The sequence below is a fragment of the Lissotriton vulgaris genome, chromosome 10 (assembly GCF_964263255.1).
Source record: "Lissotriton vulgaris chromosome 10, aLisVul1.2, whole genome shotgun sequence".
Lineage (NCBI taxonomy): Eukaryota > Metazoa > Chordata > Amphibia > Caudata > Salamandridae > Lissotriton > Lissotriton vulgaris.
This window is the reverse complement of record NC_141698.1, coordinates 21,649,973-21,674,441: the sequence shown is the minus strand read 5'-3', so window position 1 is coordinate 21,674,441 and position 24,469 is coordinate 21,649,973. Positions and strand designations below refer to the sequence as shown.

Below are 24,469 nucleotides of genomic sequence, written 5' to 3'. Positions count from 1 at the left end.
AGATCACCCCTCTTCACTGTGTGGTGGACTCTTCCCAGCCGTGCCCACCCGCCCCAATCCACTGAATCCCATTCCTCTTTCTGAAGTATGTAGTACCTTCTGGAAAAATGTGCACCCAGTCTCCGTGGTTGAGTTTCTCCAAGACGAAGTCCATGCCTTTCTGATACACCCCATCTCCTGTAGGCAAAGAATGACGCAATAACCTTTTACATTGCACTTCCTGACAATCATTTCTGGTAGCATTGCACTCCAAATAGCAGGTTGTGTGTTTATCTCGAATGGCATGCATGCTGCATCAAGCTGCAAGAATGAGCCAGCCCTGCCAAGGTTAAAGCCTGCAATGTGGAGGATACTCACAAATGTTTGTAGTGCCTGCTTAATCCATGGAGTTATCTTGTCAGGAAGAGAACAGCGCTCACACACCTCTGAACCCCACTCTTTAATTTTATACACAACCATAGTTAACATATTGTGAGTCTTCGCATCCAGTCAAGATTTCCTGTGTGCCGTTATCAGATGAGGTAATCACAAAGGCCTGTATTTTACTTTGCATTCTAGTCTTTCTGGATAGATGCAAATCTAAGTATCTGTGATATCTGACGTGCATGTTACTGAATTTACTTGAACGGGCCCTGATCGCTGTTTTTTTCTGTCGAGCCTTTATCTAAATGGATGATATATCTGACCTGTGCAACCACCTGACCATAATATTAAGCTGCTCTGGGAGGGAGTGAAATATTGCAAGGACACCCAACATGCACACAAGAGGCCTTTACATCAGAAAAGCATGGATCCAGTTCTAACAGACCACATGTGTCCCAACTACCTGCCTTACACCATCACTCACATCCATCTCCTGAACTGCACTCCATTCCCAAACCACCGTGTGAGGCACTAATCAGCAAAGCTCACTACAACAGACTTCCTCACTGGAGGACTGGCATATGAAGAAATGAGAGGAGTGACAAGTGGCTGGCGGGGCTACAAAGACAGGCACCAGATGCACGAGTGAGACGGCACACGCCAAAAGGGGTTTCAGATGAAAGCTTGGCATGCGGTGGGTCGTGCTTCCAGATCCTGAAGATACATGGACCTGATATGTAACTGCCTTGGTTTCATGGTCTCCCAGTCACATTCTTACCTCTACAGATGGGCACACACTTCCCCAGACTGAAGAACTTGGAATGCAGCTCCTGCGTGAAGCAGATATCGGCTGCTGTGGGTGTCCTAAGATCAAAGAGAAAAAACAAGGACAAAGGAGACCAGTGTTAGAGATCAGATACTTCGAAACCCAAGCACACGACAGGTGGCAGAGTTTCTTGAACCCTATGCACTGAAAAGGCTGCAGAGATCCTTTGAATCCCAAGTACAGCATTTGCTGCAGAGATTCTTCCAACACCAATATATCAGTAGCAACGACCATCTACAGTTGAGTATACCAAAAGATACACATCAACTAGCCCTCTGTCCAACACCACAGGCACAGTCTCACATGTCAGACACACAGTAGCCACACTGTATCACGTCCAGCGGAGGGTCCTCAAATACCAAACCACCCTTGCAAATTGGGTATGCTCAAAGGGGACCCCATATGTCCTGGGCTAGTCACCGCATAGGAGGAGTAGCTTATGTGCCTGTTGCATTATCACAGTGTACCAGATTCTTCATTGATTCCTCAACCATGTCCACCGAGCCAACATCACACTCTTCGTTGCTAATAGTAGACTAGAGACGTAAATTCCTGACCCACAGTGGGACGTCTTTGACAAATCCCAGCAATGCAGGCAGAGGGGAGCAGAGGAGCTGCAGGTTACTCATCCTTGAGAGTCCCACAAAATATCCCGCCAGAAGGCGCGTACCACTGGGCAGAGCCAGGAGAAGTGCATAATGTAAGCCCTGGGTGATGACATTTCAAACACCTTCAACTTATAGGTCTGAAGCCCCGCACTGTATAATGAGCTCTGTGTCAAAAATGCAGGGTTAAGTAACTGAAGGCGTAGCTGGGAGGAGAACATACAAAAATTGTGTTTACTGATCAAAATCAGTTTTAACTCCAATTCCGATATCGCCCTTGCAAAAGACTTCTTTTGTCCAAATATTTGTATTGTTTTATTTAAAAACAAAATACATTTGCAGCACAGCAGCAATACAGAATAATCACGGACTAGAACTCAGACATGTAAAGCATTCGCCTCAATAGGGAGGGAGTAAAACCCACGACTAACCAGTTCCCCAACGGGTCAAGATGCGCCGGAGCCATGCCAGATTTTCAAACTACCCATGTGGTCTGCACACACAACAGATCTAAATAGGAATAATGTACAAACTCCAGGAGTGTCAATCATAGAATGTGGAAGACCAGATGCCATATTTTCAGGAAATCCATATAAAATAAATGTATATACAATAAAACTAAATGTAATGGTTACCCAGAAAGTCTGGCTTGGATCCAGGCCTCTCGACTCTATTCTGGGCTGCCATAACGTAGTGAACGGATATCTGAAAACTATTGCATGACGCTTGCATCCAGGAACCTGTGTGGGACATCGATGACATAAGCACTTTACAATAGATCAAATGGTGGCCCGAGTCCCCTGACTTTATAAACTAAGTAAAGATTGGACAAGAGACTTGGGGAAGTCGGAACATTACTACACATTGAAAAAAGGCTTGAATCTTAAAATCTTAATAACCTTTCAACAGAGCAGTGGTAACCAGATCTATAAAATCTAAGGGCTCAACTGTGGGCTGGGACATGAGGGACTAATAATAGATTCAACCAGAGCGGCCACATTCCACGGCCTGACAGCAAATCAAACAGAGACTGGACCTAGAAGATGCAAGGCCTTACTATAGACAAAAGAGAGAGCTGTGCGTCTCTTGGGCCAGACAGCTGAGAGGAAAAACACTAGAACTGTAAGGCTCAGAGGACTCACCACAGAGACTAGCTACACTTCCACACCTCCTGGGCCTGACTTCAGACAGAAACTAGTACTGTGGAACACAAGGACTTGACTAGAGATAGAAACTGGAACTAGGAGAACCACATGTCTCATTACTGAGAGAGAACAGAACTTTGAAACTCGAATACTGGGTGAGACTGCACAGAGAAACTAGAATTATGAGACCCGTGACCAGAGCATAGAGATGCTGAAAGTTGATAACTGCACGTATCTCAAAAGCCTGACTACAAGGGACTGAGAAAAACTGCAAGATTTTGGACTACTGAAGAGACTATGACAACATCTCTTAAGGTCCGTAATTCAGACACAAACTACAAAAGAAAGACTTGAGGATCTGACTTCAGACGAGTTTAACTGAAAAGCTTGACAGTTTCAACAGAGAATCCCAAAGACTAGTAATGCGACTCTTGAGGGCCTGACAATAGACAGAGGCTTGAATTGTGAGACTCGAGGACCTGAGAAGAAGCTAGAACTTCTAGACTTGAAAGGGCCTGTCTACTGAAACTAGAACTGCAAAACTGGAGGGCACATCTAATGGAACTGGAACTGTGGAACTTAAGAAATCCAAGACTCCAGGGCCCAGCAACCCGGAGGGAAATGGTTAGACTTGAGTGTCAGACTACAGGCACTAGAAGTATGAAATGTGAAAGCCTGACTACAGATGGTGAGCAGAATTCAAAACCCAAAGGCCGTACTGCAGAGGCTGGAACTGCAAGACTTGATGGCCTGATTACTGTGACCAGAACTATGACACGAAGGCCTGGCTATAGCAGTTAGAGCTGTGAGACTTGAGGTCCTGACCACACCGACTTGAGCCACGAGATTTGAGAGCCTGGTTACAAAATTAGAACTACAAGACTCAAGCACCTGGCTACAAGTAATGAAGCTGCAAAATTCAACGCCCCAGCTACCAAAATTGGAATTGTCAGACTTGAGCGCCTGACTGCGGAGACTAGGACATCGAGACTCAGCAGCCTGATCACAGAGAGTAGAACTGTGAGACTCAAAGGCCTAACTATAGAAATCAGAGTTGCAAGACTGAAGGGCCCGACTATACATACTGGTGCTGAAAGACTCTAGGGCCTGGCTAAAGAGAGGGGCTGGAACTGTGAGGCTTGACTGCCAAAGTGCAAAGACTGAACTCAGAGACTCGAAGGCCTGAATACAGAAACTTGAACTGTGATAACCGAGGGCCTAACTGAAAAGACAGGAACCATGAAAATTGGAAGGTTTGAATACAGATGGTGAGAAGAACTGCGAGACACAGTGGCCTCAGTATAAGCCGTCCAGACACTAGATCTGCTGATTTTGAGGACCTGGCTAATGATACTAGAAGGCTAAGACTCTTAGCCCCGACTATGGAGAGAGCAGATACAACGGTGAGTGAGATTATCTCTTACCATCTCATTCTCTTCAAGTTCCAAAGATGTTTCAGCTTCAAGATACCTGAAAAAGAAAAAAGACAAAGTTATATTTAATAATGGACACTCAGCGAGGAACTCAGCCCTGCACGGTAAGACAGACTGTTGTACAAAGAAAGAATCAGGCAAGCACAGAAATAGACTTGCACGTTCGCAGGCACACACTAAGCAAGATCAACGCAATCCTGCACAGAGACATGGAGATAGAGGTACACATAAACAGGTGTATGTGGGAAGACAAACAATTGCATGGTGATACAATTATGAATAGGTAAGTGTGTGGTCGCACACACAACCGCATTTGGACACAGGCACAGGAGACCTTGTGCAGACACAAATGCAAGCGCACACACACAAATGTAAGCATGCCAAGACTCAACTGCAAGTGCATGTAGATACATGATGGCGCATGGACAAGACACAGACACATGCAAAGGGACTCTTCGTGTGGTGGTCCACCAGGAGGGCAAACAGTTGAATATGATGCTAGGCTCCCTTAGTGAAGGTGGTCAGCCTAAAACAATTAATCTCATAGATTAGGTCGAAATAATTATGTTGATTTCTTTTCTCTCATAAACTCAAAGATCTAATCCCCTCAACACATTTAGGGTCAAAGGTCTCTAGCTAAAGATGAGCACACGCTCAGCAACACCGAATTAAGAAAACTCACTGTACAGAGTCTGGCTGGTCTTTGGGGTCACCGCAGATTGGCTCTGCTGTGGCTCGACTCAAGTTAGAGAAAGGAAATGTGGGGGTGCCCTGAAAAGGAAAGGCAGGGGGCAGCAACAGAGCTGGGAGGGATATTTGGCACAATGCGAGATAGGGAAAGACAAGGGTTTGTGTGCAATCTACCTTTTGTGTCCTCTGTAGCCAAGACCTGAATCCGCATGAGTGGGATTATGGGTGCAGCCACACCCTGCAAAGGGGGTTACTGCTGCACTTTTACACACACAGAGGTCCTACGAACCTGAGACACAGGCCCTGCCAAGTCAATTGCTGTTCCCCTCCCCCCACCCCACCCCCCGGAGGGGCCAAATATTGTCTTTTTAATATATGAAATTACAAAAATGAGAATCACAAGAAGTAGATTACAATTACAACAAGCATTTTCAATGCAATAGGTCTCGCATTAGGAAAGTTTGAGCTATTGGTCTTGTAAATGACAAATTTTGTATTTATGTGTTGGTTTTGAAAATAGCGAAATTATTAGCTTTGTCATTTACAATGCGAATAGTTTTAACTTTCGCAAATATGACACCAATAGCATTTGTAATGCAATATGTGTTGTATTTATGTGACTAAGATGTATTGATATTACAAATAAAAATGGCTTTTATTTTTTTAAATAATTAATACTTAAATAAAATTTACTGTAATTTATAATGGCAATAGCTTTTGTAAATAACTTTTGTGAAGATTATGTTCATTGTATTTTATTGTGACGAAAACCAAGAACAGAGGTGAAATATTTACATCTTTTTGTGACATTTGTAATAAAGCTTGAAACATTGAGAGAACATATTTGAACCAGTTGTTGTTGAATGGTTGCACAGATTGATGCTGTGGTGGTGCTGAGTGATGTTGTGGTGGTGACGAGTGATGCTGTGCCGTTCAGTGATGCTGTGGTGGCGCTGAGTAATGTTGTGGTGCCCCTGAGTGATGCTGTGGTGCTGCTGAGTGATGCTATGGTGATGCGATAGAGTGAGTGCGATAGATAGATAGACAGATAGATAAAGTGTATCTATGTTGCATTGAGTACAGTGTAAGTATGAGGTGTGTAATTATATGGCACTGAGTGGTAATATGGGGAGTGTATGTTGTATTCAGTAGAGTGTAATTTTGTGGCATGTAATTATGTGGTACTGAGTGGTATTTGAAGTGTATGCTGCATTGAGTGCAGTGTAATTATGTAGCATATAATTATATGGCACTGAGTGGTATTGTTTGGAGTGTATGTTGCGTTGAGTGCAGTGTAATTATGTAGCATATAATTATGTGGCACTGAGTGTATGTTGCACTGAGTGCTGTGTAATTATGTGGCGTGTAATTATGTGGCACTGAGTGGGATTTGGAGTGTATGTTGCATTGAATGCAGTGTAATTATGTGGCGTGTAATTATGTGGCACTGAGTGGTATTTGGAGTGTATGTGGCATTGAGTGCAGTGTAATTATGTGGCACTGAGTGGTATTTGGAGTGCATGTTGCATTGAGTGCAGTGTAATTATGTGGCGTGTAATTATGTGGCACTGAGTGGTATTTGGAGTGTATGTGGCATTGAATGCAGTGTAATTATGTGGAGTACAATTATGTGGCACTGAGTGGTATTTGGAGTGTATGTGGCATTGAGTGCAGTGTAATTATGTGGCGTGTAATTATGTGGCACTGAGTGGTATTTGGAGTGTATGTGGCATTGAGTGCAGTGTAATTATGTGGAGTGCAATTATGTGGCACTGAGTGGTATTTGGAGTGTATGTTCCAGTGCAGAGTGTGAGGGTGTGCAGAGTGTGAGGGTGTGCAGAGTGTGAGGGTGCGCAGAGTGTGAAGGTGCGCAGAGTGTGAAGGTGCGCAGAGTGTGAGGGTGCGCAGAGGGTGCGCAGTGTGTGAGGGTGCAGTGTGTGTGAGGGTGCAGTGTGTGTGAGGGTGCAGTGTGTGTGAGGGTGCAGTGTGTGTGAGGGTGCAGTGTGTGTGAGGGTGCAGTGTGTGTGAGGGTGCAATGTGTGTGAGGGTGCAATGTGTGTGTGAGGGTGCAATGTGTGTGAGGGTGCAATGTGTGTGAGGGTGCAGAGTGTGTGAGGGTGTGGTGTGTGCAGTGTGTGTAAGGGTGCAGTGTGTGTGAGGGTGCAGTGTGTGTGAGGGTGCAGTGTGTGTGAGGGTGCAGTGTGTGAGGGTGCAGTGTGTGAGGGTGCAGTGTGTGCGGTGTGTGTGAGGGTGCAGTGTGTAGTGTGTGTGAGGGTGCAGTGTGGGCAGTGTGTGAGGGTGCAGTGTGTGTGGGTGCAGTGTGTGCAGTGTGTGTGTGAGGGTGCAGTGTGTGCAGAGTGTGTGAGAGTGCAGTGTGTGCAGAGTGTGTGAGGGTGCAGAGTGTGTGAGGCTGCAGTGTGTGTGAGTGCAGTGTGTAAGGGTGCAGAGTGAGCGGGTGCAGAGTGTGCAGGTGCAGTGTGTGAGAGGGTGCAGTGTGTGAGAGGGTGCAAAGTGTGAGAGGGTGCAGTGTGTGAGGGTGCAGTGTGTGAGGGTGCAGTGTGTGAGAGGGTGCAGTGTGTGTGAGGGTGCAGGGTGTGCAGTGTGTGTGAGGGTGCAGTGTGGGCAGTGTGTGAGGGTGCAGTGTGGGCAGTGTGTGAGAGGGTGCAGTGTGTGCAGTGTGTGTGAGGGTGCAGTGTGTGCAGTGTGTGTGAGGGTGCAGCGTGTGTGTGTGTGAAGTGCCCACTATGAACTGAATGTATGCAAGCACAGGTGTACAGGATCTGGTAGTCCACAAGGCACGGCTCTTTGTCACAGAGAGGTCACTAGCCTAGGTAGGGGTCAGGGCAGTTTGCCAACAATTAATCATGCTGAGAAGCATCCTACCCTCTGAATACCTGCGAGTTGTAGGAAACGTGTATGTTTCAGTGCAGATTGTGAGGGTGCAGAGTGCGAGGGTGTGCAGAGTGCGAGGGTGTGCAGAGTGTGAGGGTGCGCAGAGTGTGAGGGTGCGCAGAGTGTGAGGGTGCGCAGAGTGTGAGGGTGCGCAGAGTGTGAGGGTGCACATAGTGTGAGGGTGCGCAGAGTGTGAGGGTGCGCAGAGTGTGAGGGTGTGCAGTGTGTGAGGGTGTGCAGAGTGTGAGGGTGTGCAGAGTGTGAGGGTGTGCAGTGTGTGAGGGTGCACAGAGTGTGAGGGTGTGCAGAGTGTGTGGGTGCGCAGTGTGTGAGGGTGCAGTGTGTGTGAGGGTGCAGTGTGTGCAGTGTGTGTGAGGGTGCAGTGTGTGCAGTGTGTGAGGGTGCAGAGTGTGTGAGAGTGCAGAGTGTGTGAGGGTGCAGTGTGTGCAGTGTGTGTGAGGGTGCAGTTTGTGTGAGGGTGCAGTGTGTGCATTGTGTGGGTTACAATACCATATTTGTTTACAGGCACATAACCGAGACCTAAACAAGTACAGTCTGGATCTGAAGTGCTAAGAACCATGCTTCGTGCCATTGCCCAGAATCCTCTAAAGTCTTAAAACAAGCTTTTCACATACCTGGATTTTACCTCTAACCACAAACAGAAACAACCCTGTTAGAAGTTATATCTGTAATCCACCTTTTCTTCTGCAAAACCATCTCTCAGAGGGAACGCTTGAATAAGTCAATTCTGAAGAGTCTCTCAGTAGAATCGAAAAATCTTCATTGACCGTCTGTGTGCATCTCTCTGGTCTTTCATCAACAGAACTGTTACTTTAAGAAACTATAGTATGTGGAAACGACCGCCTTACAAAACATATCATTGAATGTATAAAGATTCTACCAATCAGGTGAGCTTGGTTTCTCTCCTAGAACTGGATTGTAGCAGATGTCAAGAAAAACAGAGGGGAGCAAACCCAACAGCAGTGGCCCACAGTCAGTGCTTGATATGTGCCGGTCTTTGACTGTGGTGGGCAACGTCACTCATTGTTTGGGCCGAGACTTATTTTTAATCATGTGATTTTGACCTGGGGTAAGGGAGACAGAGAGAACGAGACAGAAGAGGGACGAAGAAGAAGAATGAGGCGATTAAAAAATAGCGGCAAATGGAAAAAGCAAGGGCGCAAAAAAACCAACAAGAGTGAGATAAAGAAAGTGAAGTGTAGGGTGTGGAAGAAAAAGCAATGCTGAGGAATCAAAATCAGACAACCCTGGTGCTCAGAAGCCTCCAGTCCTTGCAGCGTGGAGCCGCTGCACACAGTAATGATCATGCCACCGGCACTCTTTTTACACATCTTTCATCCCTACTGCAGGGTAAACTGCAGCAAGTATTCCCTGATGAAACAAACATTGACAAAGGCAATATGTCTGGATTTAATGAGCTGGCGCGTGTGTGCCTGAGTTGGCCTGCTAATTTTATCTGTATCTGTGACTGGGCCAGAAAATTCTAATGCCAGTGTGTCTATGTGTGTGCGTAAAAATGTGAGTGGTGCGCCTGAGTGCGTGTGTGTGTATCTATGAGCACATTAGCATGTACATGAGGTTGTATATATATATGTATGTGTGTGTGCATGTGCTGGCATGCATGTGTGTGAATTCACACGTGCTGTAGCCTGGTAGTGTAGTTCTGATGCCTAGCTTTCCGTGAGTATTGAAGAGTATGCCCTCACTTACCCCGCTTCTGTAACATTCACTAACCACAAGGCAGCTATTGTTTGGCTTACGTGTGTGTATGATAGTGGGTGTGGTCGTGCAGCAACCTGTCTGGGAAGGTCAGAGCTGCAGCGAGGTGTCTGCGCATTCAGCGCCTCTGGGTATTTGTGAGTGTCTCTCTGTCAGGCGGTGTCATTCTGCGTGTCACTAATGAGCTGCCGTGTGCCCGGGCATGTACACTGACAACTCTTGAGCGCGAGTGTTGGACCCGGCCTCGTGGCGTGGTCCCACTCCTCCCACGTGGCAGGCCCCGGACTACCTCGACCCCTGTTCCCCGGCCGAGAGCAGCACCTTCCCCCCTACACGAGAGCCGCCCCACCGGGCAGCCACCAGCTCTCCCCCGTTGGAACTCGGCAAACGCTCCTCGACACCCTCGACTGGTCCGAACCCTATCCCGGACCACCATCTCAAACCCAGACTCCATCTTGGGCCCTCCACGACCAGGTCTCGTGGCCTCGGGCCGACCCCGGCCGCAGACCCAGCAAAGCCCCGACATCGAGGCACCACGATCCAACCAGGGGGTAAAGAGGCCACTTGACGGATCAATGGGGGAAAGAGTTTCGATGGGTCTCCAACCGTCCCCCGACGCCTGGTTTCGATCGCCCCCAGCCTCCCTGGACGCTGGCTCCACCCCCCTGCTGGGCGTCTGGACACGCACATCCCGGCCCCTCCGACCTCCAGGTGCGAGGGCCCGGACATCAAAGGACGCCAGACCTATAACTGGTTCAGAAAAGGGGGTGGTGATGAACAGAGTGTCTGAATTAAGCAGACCACTCTTACCCAGTCCAAAGATCAGGGCTTGATCCATCACCGTTTTTTAGCTCACTGCACCATCCCAGCTCAGAACCTGGCTATATGCAAATTAGTCTGACCCTGGCCCAGGGCATCATGGGAACAGGGCAGACCAAACTACCAAGCCAATTCTTATACTGGGAAGGAAACAAGCTTCCGGGGACCGGTTTCTGGCATTTCAGCCGTCTTCGGCCCAGCTTGCTTGAATCCTGATGGTGCAATGAGCAAGGGACTCACATCTGAGTATACCCTTCCACGCTTATGGTGGACAAAAACGATTCAGAAAAGGGGGTGGTGATGAACAGAGTGTCTGAATTAAGCAGACCACTCTTACCCAGTCCAAAGATCAGGGCTTGATCCATCACCGTTTTTTAGCTCACTGCACCATCCCAGCTCAGAACCTGGCTATATGCAAATTAGTCTGACCCTGGCCCAGTGCATCATGGGAACAGGGCAGACCAAACTACCAAGCCAATTCTTATACTGGGAAGGAAACAAGCTTCCGGGGACCGATTTCTGGCATTTCAGCCGTCTTCGGCCCGGCTTGCTTGAATCCTGATGGTGCAATGAGCAAGGGACTCACATCTGAGTATACCCTTCCACGCTTATGGTGGACAAAAACGATTCAGAAAAGGGGGTGGTGATGATCAGAGTGTCTGAATTAAGCAGACCACTCTTACCCAGTCCAAAGATCAGGGCTTGATCCATCACCGTTTTTTAGCTCACTGCACCATCCCAGCTCAGAACCTGGCTATATGCAAATTAGTCTGACCCTGGCCCAGTGCATCATGGGAACAGGGAAGACTAAACTACCAAGCCAATTCTTATACTGGGAAGAAAACAAGCTTCCGGGGACCGGTTTCTGGCATTTCAGCCGTCTTCGGCCCGGCTTGCTTGAATCCTGATGGTGCAATGAGCAAGGGACTCACATCTGAGTATACCCTTCCACGCTTATGGTGGACAAAAACGATTCAGAAAAGGGGGTGGTGATGAACAGAGTGTCTGAATTAAGCAGACCACTCTTACCCAGTCCAAAGATCAGGGCTTGATCCATCACCGTTTTTTAGCTCACTGACCATCCCAGCTCAGAACCTGGCTATATGCAAATTAGTCTGACCCTGGCCCAGTGCATCATGGGAACAGGGCAGACCAAACTACCAAGCCAATTCTTATACTGGGAAGGAAACAAGCTTCCGGGGACCGGTTTCTGGCATTTCAGCCGTCTTCGGCCCGGCTTGCTTGAATCCTGATGGTGCAATGAGCAAGGGACTCACATCTGAGTATACCCTTCCACGCTTATGGTGGACAAAAACGATTCAGAATTTATCTCACTGCTGGGATGATGCAGTGAGATAAATAACGGTGATGGATCAAGCCCTGATCGTTGGACTGGGTAAGAGTGGTCTGCTTAATTCAGACACTCTGTTCATCACCACCCCCTTTTCTGAATCGTTTTCGGCCACTATAGGTGTGGCAGGGTATACTCAGACATGAGTCCCTTTCTCACTGCATCATCAGGATTCAAGCAAGCCGGGCCGAAGACGGCTGAAATGCCAGAAACCGGTCCCCGGTAGCTTGTCTCCTTTCTGGTGAAGAATTGGCTTAGTAGTTTAGTCTGCCCTGTTCCCATGATGCACTGGGCCAGGGACAGACTGATTTGCATATAGCCAGGTTCTGAGCTGGGATGATGCAGTGAGATAAATAACGGTGATGGATCAAGCCCTGATCTTTGGACTGGGTAAGAGTGGTCTGCTTAATTCAGACACTCTGTTCATCACCACCCCCTTTTCTGAATCGTTTTTGGCCACTATAGGTGTGGCAGGGTATACTCAGACATGAGTCCCTTTCTCACTGCATCATCAGGATTCAAGCAAGCCGGGCCAAAGACGGCTCCTTTCTGGTGAAGAATTGGCTTGGTAGTTTAGTCTGCCCTGTTCCCATGATGCACTGGGCCAGGGACAGACTGATTTGCATATAGCCAGGTTCTGAGCTGGGATGATGCAGTGAGATAAATAACGGTGATGGATCAAGCCCTGATCCTTGGACTGGGTAATAGTGGTCTGCTTAATTCAGACACTCTGTTCATCACCACCCCCTTTTCTAGACCTATAACTGGGGCAGCTCCGGAGCAGGATGGGAGTTGTATCCTGGAGTCGAGAGACACGAGACGAACTCATCCGCGTGGAATCCGTAACCACCTTGGAGCCCTGCTGGCGCTGCCTCGGCTCATCTTCGCCGAACTATCCTTGGAGCCCTGCTGGCGCTGCCGCAGCCCATCTTCGTGAAACCATCTCTGAGGCCCTGCTGGCGCTGCCGCGGCCCATCTTCGTGAAACCATCCTTGAGGCCCTGCTGGCGCTGCCGTGGCCCGTCTTCGTGAAACCATCTCCAAGGCCCTGCTGGCGCTGCCGCGGCCCATCTTCGTGAAACCATCTCTGAGGCCCTGCTGGCGGTGCCGCGGCCCATCTTCGTGAAACCATCTCTGAGGCTCTGCTGGCGCTGCCGCGGCCCATCTTCGTGGAACCCTCTCTGAGGCCCTGCTGGCGCTGCCGCGGCCCATCTTCGCGAAACCATCTCTGGAGCCCTGCTGGCGCCGCCGCGGCCCATACCGAAGAACCCCCCAGCTCGAGGATTGAGAGCTGAGCGCAGGGTATCCCGGTACCAGGCTGGTACCTAGACTGTCCCGCTACCCCTTTCCCCCAGAGACTAATCTTGAAAGGATCCCTGGATCCAGTTATTCCTGTATCATTACGATAACCTGCCTAAAAGTATTGATAAAAGCATTGAGAGCCTATCTTTGTGTGGTGTCCATCTGTAGGGGGGTGACTGCTCGTCTGTACGATCCTAGGAGAAGTACCTTGCCAGGAGGCCTCTCGACCTCGCTCGGCCAGCCCTAAGATTCCCTTTCCAACATTGGTGGCAGGCGGTGCGATCCGAGCCAACGCAGATCATACAGAGAGTAATTCGCCCCGCTACGAACACACGACAACCATGACGACCAAATAAACCGGACCAACCTCGGAGTTCCAGATGGAACGACTAGAAGATTATAGCCACTAAGAATTGAAGCAATTCTGCAAAGACTATTCGGCGCTGTACTCACTATTAAACTGACATGTTTGCCACTCGTAGGTGGTGTGCTGAATATCACACGTGAATGGTGTCAATAGGTGGTGTATTGTGGCACACTGTGCAAAATGCTATTTATTGAAATGCCATGTGCAACAAAAAAAACAAGTATTACCTAAAAGCAGAGTGGGCTGTTTACGGAGCAGGACCCGTAAGGACTTTGATACTACGGCAGCCATCGTTGCCGAAGATGGAGGTCCGAACTCTGGGTACTTCCAAACGAGGCGTGGAACGCAGGCGAGAGAGGCGGGCTCTACTTCGATAGGCAGGAGCCTGCGAAGTTCCGGCAGATTCCCCGCCTCTGTAGCAGGGTAGCGGTGACGTAGGTCGTCCGGAGCGCGGCACCTTGGAGGCCGAGGGAGCCCACAAGCAAGCAGGGATTCCGGGAGAAAAAAACAGGGATTCCAGGAGTGATGCGGTTCTCAGTAGAGAGCAGGAAATGCATAACGGTGCGAGGAAGCAAGAAGAGCCCGGTGAGTGGGGGGGTGGGGCGCGTGTGTGGGTGTAACTGTGTGTGTGCACGTGTGTAGCTGTGCGTGTGTATGTATATGTGTGGCTGTGTGTCTGTTAGCTGTGCGTGTGTATATGTGTGTCTGTGTGTCCTGATGCATTGTGCCTGCGTGGGTGTATGTGTGTGTGCGCGCATGCGTGAGTGTGGCTGTGTGTGATTGAGAGAGGCTGTGAATTGGAGGCAGGGGGATGTGCACGGCGCCGTGCGCGCCCTCGAGGACAAATCTGAGACAGCAGAGGCGCGTGGCCGAACGCTGTCTCAGATTCCCAGGAAAGTGAAAACAATAGGTCTTTCGCGGACGCTCGACCTAAAAATGAGAGCTGAAAAGTGGTCCACTTACATCACAAAGTTGGGGTAAGACGTTCCATATACTGCCACTTCATATTCCCGGGGATATGTTTATTGGTGCTACCCTACTCCACTGTCCTGGGGTTGAGTTTACCGCCCCCCCACGCATTTTAAACACTCTAGTGGTGGGAAGTTTCTCCCCATCCCCTTAATAGCTCAGAGGTGGTGTGGGGAACCGCTTCCTGCCTACTTATGTTCCAAAGATGGAGTGATTGCCTTCGTCACATCCTCAAACACCCCAGTGATGAATAGCATCTTCCTGTACCTTCAAACACTGGAAGGGGCTGGGACAATACGTCCCTCATATGTTGTGTGGATCTCTGTCCCTGCTTAGTCCAGAAGTGCAGTATGGAACACCTCTTGCCTCTCTGAAAACTACGGGTGGTGGGGATGAGCCCTCCCTGCCCTTTTGAACACTAGAGGTGATGGGGAAGAGCCTTTCCTTCCCCTTCAAACACTACACATGGCCGGGAAACACCCTCTCCGCCTCTTCAAACACTAGAGGTGATGGGGAAGAATCCTCCCTGTCCCTTCTTACCCCATAGGTGTGGGTCATCCATGCAGGACTGGTGGTTAGAGATGGTGATGAGGGGGGTCCCCGGCTTCCTCTTCTCGATCAGCTCGTACAGCACCTCTTCATTGTGAACGTTCAAGTGGTTCATGTATTCTGTAAAGAGAAAGCACAGCAGTGAATGGCAGTAATGTGAGTGGGAGACTCAGCACTGTGGGATAGGTGAGGATGGGGCAACAAGTAAAGGGGTTAGGGGAAAGCCTATAAATCCCCAACGTACCCACATTTCCCCTAGAAAACATGGAAGCTCTGGTCTTTGTCAGTTATGTATAGAACAAGGGGATATGCCGAGTCAGGGGTCTTGGGAATCTGGGTGAGAGGGAGATTGGAGGAGGGGTAAAAATGTCTGAGCATTGCCTTCTTATAGGTGGCGAGAGAATATAACAAATCATCCACAAGTGAGAGGTACTTGAAAAGGGAGCGGGATGACCCCTTATAGCCCCTGCGGCACATAAGCCACCCTACTGCACCCTCTCCATTCACCCCAGACCCCCACACAAAGACAACCAGCTGATCAACTCAAGAGAAAAGCAAAGAGCTCAGACAGCTGTTTCATACGGACGGTGGTGTCTTAGAGAATATACTGTAGGCTGCGCAGTTAAGGATACAGCATAAGGGACTCACACAAATAATTAATATTTTACTAGAAATGTTGATAGGACTGATATTGTGCAAACTAGGATAGAAGAACCAGACTTTGTTGATCTCCCTGTTCCAGATATTTTATCTTTCCGACACACTCCTGGCTCTCCTGAATGCCTTGATCAAGCTCCGGAGCATATGTTGTCCCAGCAAAACGTGTCAGCTGGTTGAAGCTGTGATTTTGTGAAACCAAGAAACCCACATTTAACAGGAGTTACCACAAGTATCTTAAATTATCAGGCCACTCATAATGAGGGCCTTGATGCAGAGTTCTGCCAAGTTCTACCAGCTCTTACTCTTGTTAGGTGTCAGATCACATGAATGTAACTGATGCCACTGAGCCTGTGTCCAAGATGCAAGGCTACCATTGCGAAGAGTGAGACTTGTGATGTTTAGGGTGGGTAAAAGTGTGTTCTAACATTATCCTCTCTCTTGCGACCCTCTGCCCCCTGTGTTCCTGAGCCTCATCCTCCCCACTCCTTTTTAATTGTCTTTGGAGCGGGGATCATCCTACATTTGAAGCAATTGGCTGTCAGTGAGTTCTGCCTTGGCTCTTACAGTCAAAGGACCAAATCCCCATCTCTCCTCCCAGCAGCTTGGTTTCAGAGTCAGAGCAGCAAGTAAAGCTGAGACTACAGAAAGGTGAGTCCTAAGATGATGCCTTAAGTGGGTGGAAGAAGCATGGATCATTAGTTCTCATTCCCCTACAGTGTTTTGGGGATCGGAAAGATGTACTGAGTTTGCTGGAATTCACACTATTTGAACAGCCAAGTTTAGACCTTTGGAGGACTTTAGGGAAGCTCTGCCAGAGAGACTGAAACTTTCCCGTATCGACCTCCGCGGACTATCTAGAGCCTTTCTGGCGATTTAATGACCATTGTTCGAGTTCTGCTAGAATACCCTACTTACCAGAAGTGTAGGCTATATCTGGTTTGTGGATGGGAGACCTGCTTTCTTTGTCAGCCGTCAGCTTGTGAAATTAAATTCCCGGATAAGTGACGCCTCGTTTTATCTTGCTGTATAAACCGTATAGTAGCAGCTCAGACACAGTGAGATGATTGAGCAACAAGAAAACACATTTTATGGATTTTCAGCTGCCAGGACAGACCCTCATTTGAATAGAAATGACCAACACTGATGCATCACAGTTCCTACTGTGAGCCACTCTTCGTGCAGTTTAAGGTTGAAAAACTAGCTAAGTCGAAGTAAAAGTAACGCTTGACACAAAAGAAACTCAGGGAAAAGGCTGCAAAAGAACTTCAGTCTGAAAAGGAATGACAACAAAACACCGAACTAGGACGCTCGAGCTCCTGATTATTTAAATCCCTAATTCTGGAAGTTGAATGTAAAATGTTTTTGGTGAAGGAGGAAATAATTTGCAATCCTGGTAGTCGAACTTTGCACTGTAGTATTGCTGTTTATGGAATAATTGTAACTTCCTTCCCAGGTACTAATTCACATGGATGAGTTTATTTTCTATTTAAACAACCTTCTGCAGATCAGATTAAAGCAGAGTGCATCTTTGCAACAGGGAACTGCAGGTGCCAATTATCTCAACATTTCAACAAATAAAGATATTTGGAAGCATAGGGTAAGCTCTTGTACATTTATTACTAACTATGTTTGCAGTTTGGCACAATGATTGTAATTATTCAAAGATGGCCCTACAGCAGCCTGACAAAATACACCTTTTCTACCTCCACCGCCATTGCAGTGCATAATGCTGCAGTGTACTCCTAAAGAAGCCTACACACGACCCTGATGACCTCACCAAATACCGCCGACCACTCACCTACCATTGATCACCAAGAACACTGAAAAAGCATAATACGTTCAACTCCAAGACCACATCAATGCTAAGCACCTCCTGTACAACTACCAGACTGGCTTCAGATCACACCGCAGCACGGAGACCACCACCTTAAACATTGTAGATGATGCCTTTTTGACCACAGATGAAGATGACCCCTATCTTCTGATACTGCTGGACCTCTCAGCTGTCTTCAGTGCAGTCACCCATATCATCTTCATATGCACCCTCGAGTCATGGATGGGATTCGTCCTTCACTGGTTCTCCTTCTACCTTTTCCACCAACACTGGTTTGTTTGCATGGGTACCCCCAGGTCGAAGATACCTATCACGTGTGGAGTCCTCCTGTGGTTATACTGTCTCCTGTCAGCTTTAACATTTAGATGGAGCTGCATGGTGCTGAACTCAGAGATAACCGCTTTAAGATTCACCAATATACTGATGATACAGAACTCAAGCGTTTCCTCTGCTTCAGATATCTAACACCTTAAACACTACTTGCACATCACCAAGACCAGAATGTCCAGTGCCTAGCTGAAGATCAAACCAACTATGAGCAAGGTCCTGCTGCATGGCCTCTCAGGCTCCACACTGGCATCCTACACACTGCAGCTGGTTTCATTCAGGGCCTGAAGCAATAGGATCGCATCACCCCATCCTGATGGAGCTCCATTGTCTCCCTCTGCCTGTCCACACCATCTTCAAAACCAGCTGCATCATTTACAAAGCCATCACAATCATCAGCACCACTTATCTGACAAACAAGCTCACCACTCCCGGTTGTTCTTGGCACACCAACAGCCAGAACACCATCGGACTGCAGACAAAGAAGTGTAAAAAAAGAAAAAGAAGACTACAGGCATTTTGCGTCTATCCATCCAGGATCTGGAACAACATCTATGAGGACTACCTCAACGCTGCTCCAATTTAGGAAAAAGTTGAACCTTCACGACATTACAGAACACTGTGTTAACATTCCACAGCCAAGCTTTCTCTTTCATTATCTATCTTGCCTTGTACAGAGCTCCGCTGCCTTTCGGCTTGATTCACGATACAGAAATAGCATATAAATAAGCCAAGCGCACTGATCGTACTGGATGCAAATGCATTACAAAAAACACGAACATTCATGTTGCAAGAGGAAAGCAAGGTGTTCCTCACAACATCATCTGATATAGTTCTCTTATTTGTATCCGTTTTAATGTCTTATTTGTATGACCAAGAGCAGGGTACCACCAAGGCTCTACCAGCAACATCATAGCCTCCCGGACAAAAGAAGCACACTGGGATGGGATGAAGTACATTGTTTCCGCTCAGTCCCTCTGTCAGGAAGTGTTGATGCTTGAGGCTCTCTGCTGATAGGTGCCTCAGTCCTTCCACACTCCCCACAGCTCCTGCAGACACCGAGATCAGTGGGGGCCCGCTAGCTGGCTACAGTGGCACCACCTGATTCCCGCTGCTCAGATGATCAGGATGTAATGGTGATGACCAGAGGCAGATAGGGGACCCTTGCCGTCCCTCTGCCACCAGCCAGGCCCTCTTTGCAGTCATGGTTTCCCTTTCACAGGACCCTGGTTCACCTGGTAACACCCCCTGCCTCTGTGGTCCATGTTTGCATGTGGGAAGCTTGCAGTTCTGCTGCTGTCTCGGCTGTGCTTGTTCTGAGTAACAGGTTAGGCTTATTTGTAGCTGTTTGTGCACTTAATGTTCTGCTTGAGAGAAGCTTGCATTGCTGCTCTCTGCTACATTGATTATGTATGTACGGGAAGATTTTCCTTCTGCCATGTTGTGCTGTAAGAAGCCTCACTTGTTCCTATCTCTGCTGTACCTATGCCGGGTACAAGGTAGTCTGCGATACACCTGTCTGGCTTCCTGAACCCTGTGGAAAGGAAGCTTGCACTAGCTGTACTGTAATGTACCGCTTCTGTTTGTGAGGGAAGTTAGTCTTCTGCCCATGCCGCCACTGATCGGTGTGTGGGAAGTCCTGCAAATAATACAACCATGAAACGTTACCAACTATGTAGCTATTTTGCTGTATGAGTTTTGCCACTATTTACTATTTATTTTAGGTCTTTGCAAAAGCCACTACGCAATCCAGTGATGCTACCAATGTCCCATTACCCTTGGTCAATATGATTTTGTCACAACACGGTATCAATCCTTGTCTGCGCTGCCTCTAAGAATACCACGTTTTTCAGTGTTTCCCTGTACTTAAGAATACCCCACCTAAACAAGTCTCTGGTCAGTGTACAGTGTAACAAAACTGGCCTCTTTAGGCCTTGACTGAAATGCAAAAGTGAACAGTATCAATGAACCCGGCCTGGAATACATGTACAGTTCTTGTTACTGTCTGACCTAGAAAGTGGATATCAAGATGGAAAAGGAACTCAGTGTTTGTCTAATGATGTGCATGGGAAGAGGACAAACAAGCAGAGGGGAGGACAAACAAGCACAGGGATCACATTGTACTATATCCCTGGAACAAGCCAGCTATGCGCTTCTTCAGGAAAGATAGTCTCAACCACCCAGAAAACTTACTGGTCCAGAACCTGCTGTAGGTGCCCACAAGGCCCATCACCACGGTGCTGGTCAAGATGTACGGGAGACGCGGGCGTACGGGAAAAGGCCATCTCACCTCCAGCGGCATCTTGGATATCATCGAAGCAGTGGCTCGCTTCGACACCTACCGAGAACGAAACAGACAGTGTTACATCACACTTTCCTATAGCCAATGGAGTAGAAAAGCTGCATTCCCACTGGAAGAGTTAAAATTAGCTTCCACTTTAATAATTACAAAACTATCACTTCCCAACACTCTGATCCCAACCACCTTTATCGAAGATTGGACTGCTGCTCAGCTTCAAGTCTATTCTCATTATTTGCAGCTAATATGGTTTTAAATTTGCATAAACCATAAATAAATATAAAATAGTGCAGATAATAATTACAATCATAACATAGGAGGATCCTGGATGAAAAATATGAACTGAAGTAAAACTGGGGAGTAAGAAAGTACGATAACATTGACTGTCTGATTGAAGGAAAGACTTGAAGCCGAGTGATGTAAAAAGATTTACATTTTTTAGAATACATAATTCAAATTCAAAAGCCTCTTTATTTGATTTTCATTTGCACTAAAAAAACATAAAAGTATCATAATACACAGATACAAATTTGTACATTTTGGACATTCTTATTTAAATTCGTTTTTACGAAAGTAGCAGGGCCATGTTATATGAAGGCTCCCTAGCTCCATTTTACAAAATAACGAATGTTTATCAATTCATGGCACGTTTCATTTAAAACCGTTTTTACAAATAAAACCATACATTAAGGTTTGCAATTGCTTTCTGAACCTAATTGGAATACATAATTACAAATACAAAAAAAAATGGAATATCTTTAGAACACATCTAAGATCTAGCAGTAGTGAATGATCTTAGCCACTGAATGTCCTCACAGTTAAGATCATAGTTAAAATATGTTTTGATATATTACGATTTCTAATAAATGAATTCTTCTGAAACATGATGTGCTCAATACTCTCAATTTATTTACAACCTATCAGAACTCCTATTTGAGTGTTTTAATAGACAATTCAATAAGAACAAATGCAATTGAGCATTTAATATTCTGATTAAAGTCTTGATTTTATGAGGATATAAGTTTAGTTGGAAATGACCTTCATAATTTATGTCCTTGATATTTATAGCGATTTATTACAGTACGGGTACTTATACAGTGTTTTCGTGTTTTGGATTCGAACACCTGTTTTTCCCATTCATCAAAAGCCATCTAAGCGAGGGCCAAAAATAAGCACTCACTCTTTATTTTAATATTTCGTAACATAAATAATTCCAACTGTTCAGCACTACGTTTTTCGTATGTAATCAAATATTTACCTCTTGCTTCTCTCAACATAAAGCCTCCAGCACTGGTATAACAGTTCTTCCAGTGCTCCCTTTGTAATGACGTTAGTTAAGTGCATAGAAGTCTATATTCATTCAGCACTTCTGCACCAAACCAAATAGGATTAAATAAATAAATAAAATTGCTTCCTTTTTCTGTGTTGCCTGCACTATTTAGATTCAGTTATGAACAATCAGTTCATGTTTCACCCCCCAAAAAAAGACTAGGCTTTTCTCCATGGATATAACCAGTGCCGTAACTTGTGACTTTGTGTCCTCTTGTTGAAAATTGTTTTTATAAATCATTTTGTTATAATCATACCTCAAATGGTGCTCTTGCCACTCATCATTCCAAACTCTACTCTCTTTAGGCAGTTCCACTGTAGGCTCCTTTGTAACAGTTAAGGCAGTTGATAACTTCATAAATTAGGTATTCCAATTATAACAACTGTTTCCAGGTGTTTGATACTAAACAATAGCAAGAATAAGATTTAACTGCAATAGTGCAATATAACAGATGAAAATAGAAAAAGATGTCTTGGCGGGGCGTGGCTACGCAGGCTAAGATGACAGATGTGTTTTGTTAGAGCTCCGCCATCCATCCCCTGTAATCCTTAATTTAACCGATTTAAAGCGGAACCAGAGGCAAATGAACGGCCACGCAGCTGCAGAGTGCACCCTGAAGGCTTGTGCGCATCAGTGACTTTTCCTTCCACAGAGATCAAGTCCCAGACCGGGCTGAGCAAGAAGCGTGGCCCAGAGGAGGAGCCTAGAAGCATCCGGCAAGCCCGCGGCTCCACGAAAGGCGCAGTGGGCCAAATTAGGAGGCTGAGTTGTACACATGCCGGAGATCCCCGCGCTGTCCCACGGCAGACAATCAGCCGGTGCGAGCAACTGAGAAGGTGAGAGGAGCCCAGAACTGGCGCAGCGGCGGTGATCTAATATAAGCTGCGCACCAACGCCCTGCTGGTCGCAGAGGCCTGGGCTCGACCTAGACGGCGCAGAACTGTGGACCTCTGAGGCAGGTGAGCAGGGGATCCCGAGAGACCTACGCCAACACAGCCTGCATGGGGGGGGGGCTCGCTTTGGGCTGAATCACGCTCTGATCAGAGGCCTACCGTGCTGAGCCAGAGGCGAGTGGCGGGCGCAGGGAGCGGCCGAGGAGAGGAGGAGGAGTAACCCCGACTGAAATAAATGGCTGAGAGAACAGGTGGTGGCCCCACCAAACCAGGAAAGACGGAGGCCTGCACCCTACGCCATGTTGCTACATGCCCAGAGTTGAGATGGGACCAATGGACCAATAGGCCTGCGGCCTCAGGGCATGGTAGGTCACAGTATTCTACAGTGTGCTGAGAGGATATGCTACAGTCTACATGCAAGTGGCATCTCTGAGTGGGAAGGATCATCACCAACCAGAGGTAGTAGGGTGGAGCACAGTACACAAGTCGGCAAGACCACCCACGCTGTGGAATTGGTGAAAATCCAGGCACCGCAACCGATCACGCGCGCTAGCGGGAGCAAAGATCACACAACGCAGGCAGTCACGAAGAATCTGTAAACTCCGACAGCAGACAGTCAGAAACAGGCACAATACTATGAAGTAGGGCCCCACTGGGCATATCTATGGGAATATAGTGCAGGGGTGAGTGTTGTGAAGGCGTTTGAAAAGGAGCTGCAGTGTGGTGATGTTCCAAAACCAGTAGACACCAAATACACCTCCGTGAACCGGGAGCAAGAAGTAAAGACCTTACCTCTGAGCTGCCAGGACGCGACCGAATACCACAGGGTTATAAAACCAACTGTGGGGCTAAGAAACATCAGTCTACCAAAGAACATTCAGGCGGCACATGTCGGACATGGGCCGGCTCCACTCCGGCACTGGCGGCTCTGCTGGCCATCCGTTCCCGCCCTGAACCCAGATGGAGAAGACGCTTGGGGCGGTGCCCAACGACCCCATGTCAAGTAAACTGGACGCTGTGTTGGCTGCAGTGGAGAGGCTGGGGAACACTCCGGAGCAAACAGGCACCTCCCTAGATAACAAGATTGATGCAGTAGTGAGTGACCTGAACCTCTTGCATGCTGACCACTAGCAGTTGGCAGATAAAACCCAAAGACTAGAGGTCACCATGGAAGAGCTGTCTCCTAAGATGCAGGATGCAGACAAGCGCCTGAAGGAACCGTAGGCCAAGGTGCAGATCCTTGAACACAGGGCAGATGACTGCAAAGGCCGGTCCAGGGGGAATAACATCTGCGTGATTGGCCTGCCCGAGGGCGAGGAAGGTGAAGACGCAGCGCATATGTTGAGAATCGGATACAGAGATTAATGCCTGAAGGCGCACTAACGAAACATTTCACAATAGAAAGAGCGCACAGAGTCACGGCGAGGCAACCCCCTCCGGGGTCTGGCCCCAGGCCCCTCCTGTTCCGCGTTCTACACTATAAGGACAGGGACACAATCCTACAAGAGACACAGAAGCTGCAAGTAATACAAATTGCAAACAGCCATGTAACGCTCTTCCCAGATTACACAGCAGCGGTACAGAAACGACAACACTCTTTCCTAGAAGTAATATGCCGCCTTCTAGGCCTAGACCTTAAATACTCCCTGTTGTTCCCTGCACGCCTGCGTGTTATGGCGAAAGGCAAGACGCACTTCTTCGATACCCCGATCGCAGCTTGGGACTGGCAGGACTCTGCAAACCCCGGGGGTAACACCCCTGCAACAGACACACAAGGGAAACCGCAACCAGAAGCTGACCCAGGATTTCGCAAAGGAAAAAGACAAAAGCAGCAAGAAACATGTGCGTGTCACAGAACTAAAGTATAGCAAATGATCCTAGACCGGCGTAGGGCACTGCAGGCAGCAGCAGAAATCAGGGTCCACCGCAGCAACTCGATGTCAGAAGAAAGCCTACCGGACCGCGGAAGTGACATGGAGTCAGTTGATGCAGCCTCTCACTCACAAGCCTTCAGCGCCAGCCCTGAGGTCACAGCACAAACAGCAGATGACAACATATAGTGGTGCACCAGACCCT

General features: G+C 47.7%; 1 protein-coding gene across 4 annotated transcripts in view; it reads right to left on the bottom strand.

Moving 5' to 3' along the window:
* Window positions 1-24,469, bottom strand: part of TAFAZZIN (tafazzin, phospholipid-lysophospholipid transacylase) — a 71,891-nt gene that overhangs the window by 34,005 nt on the left and 13,417 nt on the right. For all 4 annotated transcript variants that reach the window (XM_086940288.1, XM_086940289.1, XM_086940286.1 and 1 more), the window contains exons 2-6: window positions 20,065-20,209; window positions 15,042-15,170; window positions 4,364-4,409; window positions 1,142-1,227; window positions 97-177 (exon numbers count right to left, since the gene is read on the bottom strand). In XM_086940288.1, coding sequence (XP_086796414.1) covers window positions 97-177; window positions 1,142-1,227; window positions 4,364-4,409; window positions 15,042-15,170; window positions 20,065-20,185 — 463 coding nt within the window. In that variant the 5' untranslated portion in view covers window positions 20,186-20,209. The remainder of the gene's footprint in view (window positions 1-96; window positions 178-1,141; window positions 1,228-4,363; window positions 4,410-15,041; window positions 15,171-20,064; window positions 20,210-24,469) is intronic.